Source organism: Athene noctua, chromosome 3 (assembly GCF_965140245.1).
Source record: "Athene noctua chromosome 3, bAthNoc1.hap1.1, whole genome shotgun sequence".
NCBI classification, from domain to species: domain Eukaryota; kingdom Metazoa; phylum Chordata; class Aves; order Strigiformes; family Strigidae; genus Athene; species Athene noctua.
The window spans coordinates 7842757-7853478 of NC_134039.1; the positions used below are offsets into that span (position 1 = coordinate 7842757).

General features: G+C 46.1%; 1 protein-coding gene across 1 annotated transcript in view; it reads right to left on the reverse strand.

Moving 5' to 3' along the window:
* LOC141958882 (alpha-2-macroglobulin-like) overlaps positions 1-10466 on the reverse strand; it is a 30548-nt gene extending 20082 nt beyond the window's left edge. The window contains exons 1-11 of the mRNA XM_074901872.1: positions 10228-10466; positions 8376-8559; positions 7149-7308; positions 6216-6268; positions 5666-5686; positions 5138-5306; positions 3797-3881; positions 2818-2941; positions 1459-1573; positions 1114-1223; positions 464-622 (exon numbers count right to left, since the gene is read on the reverse strand). Coding sequence (XP_074757973.1) covers positions 464-622; positions 1114-1223; positions 1459-1573; positions 2818-2941; positions 3797-3881; positions 5138-5306; positions 5666-5686; positions 6216-6268; positions 7149-7308; positions 8376-8559; positions 10228-10466 — 1419 coding nt within the window. The remainder of the gene's footprint in view (positions 1-463; positions 623-1113; positions 1224-1458; positions 1574-2817; positions 2942-3796; positions 3882-5137; positions 5307-5665; positions 5687-6215; positions 6269-7148; positions 7309-8375; positions 8560-10227) is intronic.
* Between the last annotated feature and the right edge of the window lie 256 nt (positions 10467-10722).

Consider the following 10722-nt stretch of genomic DNA (forward strand, 5'->3'; position numbering starts at 1 on the left):
CTTAGAAACTCAGAATGCCAAATTAAACCTTGAGACATGCGGATTGCCTTAACTGATCACAAAGGATATTGAGATGAGATACTTGGGAAATTATTTAATTGAAAAGACAGCGAAGCACTATCAGCACTCCACCATGGGAGTTAGACCTACCCTTGAAACAGACTTGTCTAGGTAGGGCTGATGAATCCTTCGAGCAGAATGGACAATTGTGATTTCTTGATGTTCCTTCTAACCCTACATTGCTACTGCCAAGCAGAAATCCAATACTTACAAGCTAAGCGCAATCGTGACATGACAGCCTGGTTTGTTGTATGATTACTTCTACCACAATGTTGTCAGGCTTGGCACAACTAACCAGGAAGAAGTAGCTAAAGTGCTTTTGCAGATATAGTAGAAACTTCAGAGGTACTCCCCTTCCAGCCCTGTGGATCACTTCATCACCTCCTCTGCCCGCAGGACTCACCCTAATTCCAACAGAATTGAAGTGAAATGTGGAAGTGTTCAGAGCAAACCGTGCCCTGCCCTCTTCATCTGTTGTGTAGTTGGTTGTCTGGCTTCCTTGTAAAGAAATCCTCACAACTTCATTGGCAATTGGAGCACCAGACCCATCCACTAGTTTCACCTGGAAGAGGAAAAACAGTATAGGAGAGGAATGCCTCTCACCTGAACAGAATGATAGACCACCAAGGTAAGGATGTTGGGCTCATGTCAGACAAGGCAGCCTTCACTACATGTGTATCACCTCTCTCTGAAAGAGAGAGCTGCAGACTTTCTGAATCTTATTTCTTTGGACCTTTCTTATCTCCACCTCTGGGTCAGAGGATTGAATGTGATTGACATGCACTCACACCCCTTAGGCCTCCTATTAAACAGGTGACTGGAAAAGCAGAATTCTACTTGACTGGCAGAAGCAGAAGGACAGAGGGGTGAGCAGAATGAGGGCTCTGCTCTCAGATGCTGTTTCCCAGTTTGAGAGCCTGCAGAGGAGAGGAGCCCCATAGGGATTAGCAGCACTGAGGTCCAGCATCTTTGCAGAGGGAGGGCATGTATCTGTCCAGGAGGCTCAGTAGCATGATTGGTGCTCATGGCATTCCATTCTCGTGGTTTCCCTACCTGCCCAAAGAAGGGGATTCCAGGTTTGTAGTGGGAGTCTGAATGCTCAAAGGTGATTTTGCTGATGGTGGTTGTGATCTCAGAGAAGCTTGTTCCAGTCAACTCCACTCCTGCAGGAAGAATAGTGACGAATCAATTTGCCTCTGCCTGACTAGAATTACTTTTATTCCAGACCAACCCTCTCTTGCTGAACAAGCTTGTTGATGCTTCTGGCCTCCAGGTAGGAAAACTTCAGGATTCCAGAAAAACAACATTCTGCTTTTTTCCCTCATTCCTACGTGGCAGGCCCCTCTGTTGGTCTCTCCTGGGCTTATTACACAGCTCTTTGGTCCAGATGTTTCCTACCTGTCTCTTCTTCTTTAATCTTAGCCTCCACGTGGAGCTTATTCTCATATCCACTTCTCTTGAGCTGGAATAACTTGGTCTTTACTGTTTCAGAAATGCAGCCATAGTTGTCTGTCTGTTGGAGGAAAACAGAAAACCATTATGGTCTAATTTATATAATGTTTATCCAACTTAATTAATCCATAACTGTGCATTTCTCTGAACTGGAAGAGAAGCCCACAACTTCACAGATCATGCCCTCTGTTGTTTTTATCAAAACTGGAAAATCGCATAAATAACTTGGCTAGGAGCATTTTGAAGTACTTGCAGCAACATCAGAGCAAAGATTTTGCAACCCAGAAGATTTCTGTGTATGTGTGTGTGAAATTTGAAATTGCAAACACTTGATACAGAAACACAGGGAATTATTCAAATGTACGCCACGCAGGAAATGTTTGCCAGGCATCAGGCACATTAGAATATAGCTGCTGACTTACTTAAAATGCACAAGCCATATAAGTGGTACATAAACCAAAGCCTGTGTATGTGTAGAAAGAAGATGACAGCTGGAAAAGTATTTCCAAAGCTTGCCACCTCTCTTCAGCATCTTCATGTATGAGGCAGGTCACCACAGAATGCCTGAAACAGAGCTGAGCACCGGAGTGTTCGTATTTTCTTTTAACACGGATAACAACAGCAGTGGCAGAGGGAATTGTGGGGAACATGCTGTAGCAGACCCCAAGGACCATAAGAATGTCTTCTGCTTGCTTTCTTGTCCTGGAATATTTCCACAATTGCTATTACCTCAGCTTCTGTCAGTTAAGCTAGCACCATCTGACCTGTCCATGCTCCAAACACTATTCACTTGTAGACTTGACAGTCTGAAGAGTGAAAAACATGGAGGTTTTTTTTCTGTCTGTCTTAACCACTGCTGCTAAACTCATATTCCTTTACTTCTTGCTCAGACTTAATCACCCCTCCCCTGGTTTCTGCTCCTTTCCTGCTTCTGATCCTACACAGTCTCCAGTGTAAGCCAACCCCAACTCTGCTCTCATCGCTTGTGCCTTTCCTATCTCACTTCTCTTATACTCTCTACACTCAATCTGATCTTTTTTAGGTCTCTTCCATCTCTTCCTTCTCCATCAGCTTCTTGCCTTTACACACACTTGCTAACTGCACAGACCTTCACCTTGTTTTAATCTTTCACATTTCATCTTGCACCGAATCTTCTCTCCTTTGGGCTTCCTTAAAATACATGGGAGTCTCTTTCCTCTTCACACTGTGCTTGTACATAATCAGAGCAAGCCTGTACCTACAAGGCATGCTCAATAAACCACACTTTCTCCTACCACTCTACCCACAAAAATAGTTATGACTCACCCGTCCAGAGAATTCATCACACACTCCTCTAGCCTCTTCACCATAGCAGGTGGTGGCTGCACGTTCAAACTTCCGGCAGACACGGAAGCTCACGAGGCCAGGAACAGGTTTCCCGAATGTGTATCTACCAGCAGAGAGGATTGAAAAAAAAAGAGAGCCATTAGGAATGGAAGTGGGATGGAGAAAAATTACTAGCTCACCCCTGCTGGAGCCAGGACTCTTCCCTAGAGCTGCCTCCAGGATACAGCAGGGTCATCACAGGAAATAAAAAGCAGAAAGAAATTTGGTAACATTTTAGGATCAAGCTTGGCAATGGGGCAGAAGCACTGAATCTTATAGTCCTGACTGAATTCCTGGGAATAACACACACGTCTTCAGTCTTCATTTACCCTAACACTGATTTAGTTGAGAGTACCCCTCATCTTGGAGAACGCATTGCAAGTATCTACCCCACCACCCAATTCTGATGGAACAGTTTTGTGTATGTACGTGCACTGGCTTTTTTGGCTTGTTCTTCAGCCCGAGCTGTGGCTCTCCCTGCAGGATGCCTGAACATTGTTATGCTGAATTTAATGAGGTGGCCCGAAGGAAAAAGGGCAGATGCATCATTTACAGTTTCCTCTTGGCAATGACAAGTAGAAGCCATGGTTAAAACATCATCCCCAGGTACACTACATTGAAGAACTCTTCCCTAACACTGTAGCTGGTCTGAAATCCTATAACTCAAAAAAAAAAAAAAAAAAAGCAAAAAAACCACCCTACCAAAAAACCAGAAGAATAGTACTTTTCTACATGTTACATATGAAGTGCCCCAAGCAATAGTTATTGCCTTTTGTCTAATGGTAGATGTAGTCTGTTTGGTCCTGGGACCCCAAAATGATTGAGGAATATGGTGAAGTATTATATCTCAGTGTCCCAAACGGACTTTCAGCTGAAGAAAAACCTGAAACCCAGAAAGACTTGAAAGAATGACACTCACAAACCACAAACTGTCACTGTCAGCTTCTCATCAAGAATGGTGATCACCTTGGGCATTTTCACTGTTACTTCGAATTTTGGCAGCACTGCAGCAGAACCAAAGGAAAACAATCTATGTGGTAGGAAGTAACATAAGAATGAGACATAAAGGCTGCTCAAAGGCTATTCTTATAAATGACTTGAAACCCTTTTGCATCTAAATGGTCACATATTCGAGGCTTCTGCCATCTGCATATCCCACTGAAGTCAGTGAAAACCACAGGCACACAGCCGACCACTGTGCCAGGTAAGAAGACAGGATTATTACACTGGCTATTAAAATACAGCAGATCTTAGATCACACATGGGTTATCAGTCCCACAGCAGTAGGATACAGTAAAATAGAGAGTTAAGTGAAGAGAGGTCTCCCACAGTCATACAGAGCTGGGACTGCAGCCTGGTCTCTGCATTTCCAAAGCATGTAGATTTTACCAATTTTCAAAAAAGGGAAACCCCATAGCTTCCCTGGTGACTTAGCAGAGGGTGACATTGCTTCCAAACCCAGCTGCAGGAGGGGAATGGGTGGTGACTGTCTTGGGAGAACAAGGAAGGACTCAGGGCACAGGGCACAAGAAGAGTCTTGCAGTTGAAAGAGGTCAAAGACTTCCAGACTCATCTTCCGGGACTTGTCTCTGCTGCATGAGCCAGATCATGTCAGACCACGTAACAAGAGCTGCAGCTACCTTGCTGGGCTGGGAAGTCGTGCTGGTTGTGACTGTGTGCAGGTGTGTATGGGGATACCATTTTCTAGCCAAGCAGATGGAACTGGCGTAGGGGTAAGAGCAGCAGAGAGAGGTTAAGGCACTAAAGTGTCATGCTAGTTACAGGCTTAGCTTGTGGGGAAGGAAAGGTAAGATCTGAATTTACAGACAGCCCCAGCCTACACCAAAAGTGCCTGAGACCCCAAAATGAATGAGAAATCTAGGGACTTTGGGCCTCAGGCAGGGGTCCCCCAGACTAATGGCATGACACTTGGCAGGTGTGTAGCCAACTGGAGATGGGGCTGTTGCTGAAATCACTGTTAAAAGGTGGTGAGGCTCGTGGTTGCCAGCACAGACTGATCCAAGCACATGATGGGAGCCTTGCTGAGGTGGGCAGTCAGGAGAGCTGCACTGCATGGCCTGGGACTCAAGGAGGAGTGGAGACAGGCAGCTCAAGACCTTCAGTCTTCACTCCTCAGAAAGGGATGATGCTTGGGAGGGAGAGGACATGGAGATATTTTTACAGCCATGGCAGACATCCTGGTCAGATCTACCACCCTGCTCTGTTAAGCTTTTATTCCCCAGAGGACAGGGACAGTTACCATACTCCTCCACAGAGAAATGATGCCGAACTGTCTTCCCAGAGGCCTTCTGTGCCACCACTGCGTAGGTCCCTTGCATAGGCTCAGAGGTGAGGCTGAAGGACAGCTGGATTAATCCCCTCTTTAACTCTGCCTTTGTCCACTGGTACAGACGGTTTCTCTTTGGGTCCTACGGATAATGTGATCACAGGGAGATTGTGAGAACAGTGGGAGTCTGCAATGAGAACTACAAATCACTAGCAAAAGCAGTGAGGGGAGGCCCAGCCCCAGTGTCTCAGGAGGCTGCAGGGCAAGAGTAGGGGGGACTAGGAGAGCTGTGTGGGGAACCCAGGGCTGGACCATAGAAGGAGCTGTAACCTGGGCCCATAGTACATGGTTGCCACAATATGAGTTAAAGCTCTGTATATTTGACTTAATTATATGGACCTGCTTAATACATAAAACAGACAAAAATCATCTTGAGGTGACTGGTAGTTATTTTGCCCAGGTTGAGGTGCAATAGAGGTGAACATGAATGCCTGTACATACCTCGATATACACCAGCGGCAACTGGAAAAAGAAGAAAGGAAACAGCATATTTAGACAGAGTGCAAGCAATACCATCAGAAATGACCAGGGCTATGACCACATTTCAGGGAACAAGCTGATTACACAGTAGGATAAGGAAAAAAGTTCCTGGTAGGGAGCAACAGAGCATTTTGAGGTACATCAAGAGGAGGGGCAATTCTTTGTCTCAGGCAGAAAAGTCAGCTGAAATGACTGACTCTGGATGATCTGCAAGACTTCCCATCTATCAAGAGCAGGTGTACACTGTGATAATGGCAGATTTCTTCACCACTGAGGTGTTTATACCAGCACTGTTCATTTGCAGCTTGTCAAGCCTTTCCAAGAGTGCAGAAGGCAGCCTTATGCAGAAATTTGGAGAACAGACCTTGTTAACAAGACCTGAGGTAACCCAGGAATTGCACAATTATCTCAGTGTACTGAGAGTTCACCCCAAAAGACACTTCTTTCCTCCCTTTCCCCACATAGATGACTTAAGGCCAAACAACTAACGAAAAGGAGATATCATACTTACCACCTCATTCAAGGGACGGAAGTCTTTATCCAGAGAAACAATTCTGAACAGGACTGATGGAGAAAGGCAGACAGTGAGGTTCCACAGTGCAGCCACCAACCAGATAACAGCAGTTGCAAAAGCAAATGGTACAACAGAGCACAGAGCTGTTCTCTTCTAAAGAAATTCTACGCACTAGAAAGTTAAGTCATGCTAGAAGGTTACCCATGTAAGAAATTACACGAATAAGAGGATGTTAAGAGCAAATCCATGGCAGTGTGAACATCTTACTGATCATGGGCATCAGAATCTCACTAATTGGGACAAAAGCTAAATTTAAGTTGCCTTTGTCTACTTTGCAAGGATACATTTTTACACTGGAATTCACATGGGTCTTCTAATTTTGTTGTAACTAGACTGGCTTCTTAGGGAGGTTGAATGCAAGCAAATTATTTCAGCACTTGGCTGCAAGTCTGTGTTGGCTCTGAATGGATAGAGAATTCAGTGCCTCTTTTAGGACATTCATTCCTGTCCAGACCAAATTTAGGAGATCAATGGCCCAGAAGAAATAAATGGCTTATATAGTTGTCTCTGTCTTCATTGAGCAAAATCAGCTGCCACTTTGAAAGCTATTTCATTACTTAGTCTGAGTTTTGGCCCTTTTCTCTATAAGGCAAATATCAATCTTTCTCTGATTTTAATGTGGACTCTAACCGCATAGACCACAACAACAGAGCCTGCAGTGACAGAGGGAGTGTGTGCAGGTGCCCCAGACACCTGCATGTATCTTAAGGTTCCCCAGGTTGTTCCTACACAGAGCATGAAAAACATAAGCCTCAGCCATGAGCTGCAGTTCTGACCCCACTGAAAACAGTCAACATCTGGCCAGCACAGTCCAACAGTTTTAGTACGAATTTTTTCTTCAAATGCAAATCTCCACCCCTTCCCCAGTACCTGTTTGTCCTGGCTTGTAGATGGGTTTGTCTGTCTGGACGAAGACCAGGCTCTCAGAATTCTTGACCAGCACTGACTTGCGGCTCCTGAACTGCAGCGTTGCCCCCTTCACCGTCACAGTGATAAATGTGACTGGGGATGTGCTATTTGATTTTGGAAGCTGGAGAGTAAGAATGCAACTATGTTAGGGACCACCTTTAAAGACTTCCTGAACTGAATCAGCCTTCACGAGGTAAGAGATCTAATATAATCCTGATGGACCCAACACAGAGGTGAGGGGAACTTTAATCAGGAACAAGGGACGGATCTTTACTTGTCCCATATTCCTACTTATTCCTACTGCTGTGCAGTGATTGTGCAAGTATTGTGCAGCAAAGGAACTCCCAGCTCTGTCATCCAATTTCAAGAAATTCTTATCACCCTGACCAAAATCTTTCCATATTTTTCCTTTTGACATTCACAGGGGCAATGGAATGATCCCCCTTCTCTTTCGGATAACGTCCCTAGTCCTTGCAGAACTTTTCCAAACCAGACACGCCAGATCACTATACATCTCTCTCCAAGTGACAAAATTCAATCTTCAGCCTCTATCTGGCAAACCCAGACACAGATGCCAACCTGTTCAGTGTCATTAAGGCCAGATCTTCAACTTTGAGGCCAAAGACGTAATCTATGCTCTGAGCCAGGTGACCAACTTTCCTAGTTGCCTAGGACTTCTTATAGTCCCTGGAGCTATTAGTTACATTAAGCTATGAATTTCCCCCCTTCACTCTCTTTTTCAGACACAGTCTACCATAGGCCTATGTTCTTACATAAATTCAGTGTACTATATCTACAAGGCAAAAAGCATCTGATGTCCAAAAGCTCTACCCCAATTTGAAGGCACTCAAGTGGCAATCTGTGGCTGTTGAAGGATGATGTGGAGAGCCATTTGAAGAAGCTGTTCAGCAAATAGCCATCAGGAGTGTCAATACTAAAACCACTTCTTCCTCCTGGCCTCTCTTCCTCCTGTCCTAGAGAGGGACTGGCTTTCCAGGACACAGTGTTTCCTATTCAAGCAGCATGCTAAGGAGATCTCAGCAGTGCAAGGTGTTGAGGACGGACATGAATATACCTTTGTCCAAGAGGAAAGTAAATACCTACACAGGACACTGGTCATTACTACTCAGTGCCCTTACAGTTCATCCCAGGCAAAAGGGATCATCACCCCGAAGGATGGGCACTCACAGAGAAAGGGATGCAGGTGAACACATCCTTCTCGGACACCACGTCATCAATCAAGCTCCTGTTTTCCCCTTGATACTCAAGTGTGGCACTCAGCGTCACGGACTCGTTCAGGTGGGTCAGCTGAACACAGACTTGCTCAGGAGAATCGGTGTGTATCAGAAAGGGCAGTAGCACCATATACTGCCTAGGAAGAGGGGAAAAGGACACGTCAGAAGATCAGGAGCCGTACAGAAAGAACAAATAAATCGATCAGATGATGACTACTGCCTTTGGTGTATGGGGAGAGAGGTGCCTTTTCTAGGAGCGTAACCAGACTTCCAGCATGTCTGTAACAGCAGGAGAGGGCAGTCTCAAAAATAAAATACTGCAGGAAATCCTCAACTCGTATGTCTGGAACGGATATGTTTTTCCAGGTTTTGGCACAACAGCAGCACTTCCTCCTGGGAGCCTGAATAATACCTGTGAGGAAAAGTCAGTTGTCACTAGATTGCTAGTTGCTAGACGCTGTTAATAGGACTCAGAAGCCACACAAGTGCTGGTACCCAGTGAATAAACGCCACTGACTACACGCTGCAAACTGTAGCACTAGTGTCATTCCTCGCAGAGACCCAAAGCTGCCACAGAGTGGTGCCAGATCTTAAGCAAAAACATTGGAGTAAATTTCAGGTTTTCAGGGAAGCAAGCCCCTCTGTCTCAGCCCAAGCAGGGGGGCCCTGCTCAGCCCTGCATAGCCTCCTTCCCAGCAGAGCGACTGGTGCCCAGCACTGCAACTGGGAATCAAACCTGATCCTTCTAGTGGCAACAGTGCTCCCTTTGGGTGGGTGAGGCCTGGCCTCTGACAGGCATCCCCAGAGCAGCGAGCAGCTGGGAGAAGAGCCCTCAACACCTCAGCAGTAAGGCAGGGTATTCCCTTTAGGGTTAGGAGAGGCTCTGACAGCTTTAGGTCCATCAGCTGGTCTGCAGGGAGAAAGCCCTGGCCCCTCAGATCCCATCCCTTCTGTCTGCTTACCCTGCATTTGATGAAGGTACTGCAGCACAGCCTCACTTTGCTGGGGAGGAAAAGACCTTGCCAAAAAGCCAAAGGAGACACCAAAGTCTCTGGGTGTCATGACCTCTCGTGTGCTGCCCCTGCCATACAGGCACACAACACACACACCCTTTGCATGCGAAAAGGGCAAAAGGGGGTGAGGAAGGGATGCAACACAATATACCCTCACAGACCTTAAAAGTCACAGTCTTACAGTGCCACACAACCCTGGGTGTGAAGGGAATTTTCATTCCATTGGCTGAGCTGAAAAATGTGAACTAAAAAATAAATCCATTTCTGGTCATGCGAGATCTGTTATTTGTGCCTTTTGGTTTGTCATTATCAACCACAAAACCACTCCCATCTCCTGGGCATTTTAGCCTGGGAGTAGGGTAGTCAACCCAAAATGAAATCTTTCATTGTCTTTTTCAAAAAGGTCTGTCTCTTAAGAAAAACTGAATGTGTAAACAGTGATAAAAAGTTGCCTTTCAAAAGAACCAATTTTGTGCTGAAAATCTTGTTGAAATTTTGTCAGCTCACTGAAGCAGTAAAAAGTATTCTCATAGACCTTTCCCTCTTTTTTCCTTTTTTTTTTCCCCTTATCTTTTTTTTCCTGAAGTTTTACTGATATCTCGTTTCACAGACTCTTTCAGGTCTCCCTGAAGCACTAGAGTTGCTGCTTGTAGAAGACACTTTACCCAGCCCTGGTATTTTATCTTTATTCCTGGGTGAAAGAAAGTAGGCAGAAGATAAGAGGCAAAGCAACAGACAACGGAACCCAACCCAGGTCTCCTGCCTGCCCAGAGACCCCCCTGCATAGCTTACGGCTCTGTGGCGGGCGAGGTGTCTCCAGGAAGGAAGAAGAGGAGGAGGAGGAAGATTGGTTTGATGAGCAGCCTGTCCTTCCCCATGGTGCAGAGCAGGTCGTGGTGAGTCAAGCAGACACCCAGCCTGGTCCAGTGCTGCTTGTACTCCCCCTCTGCCCTCCGAGTCCACCCCTTTATACTCCTCTCTGCAAACAGCCCAGGGGCTGGAGGAGATAAGGGCTGGGGGCCAGGACCCATCAGGAAACAGGGAGGCGGTAAGGAGGAGCTGGAACCAGCAGCTCTGAGTCTGGGCAGAAGGCCAGGCGCTGAGGGGGAGAGGAAGGGGAGGGTGTCCAGCAGGCTGGAGCTGTCTGTCTTTTGGGGCAGGGCAGCAGGCAGCAGAGGAAGAAAGGTGGTGGCGAAAGAAAAGAAGGGCTAACAGCAGAAGTTAAGGGCAAGGCCTCCAATTCTGGCAGGGCTCCCTGTATGGAGCTGACCATGGCACTGGTCATGG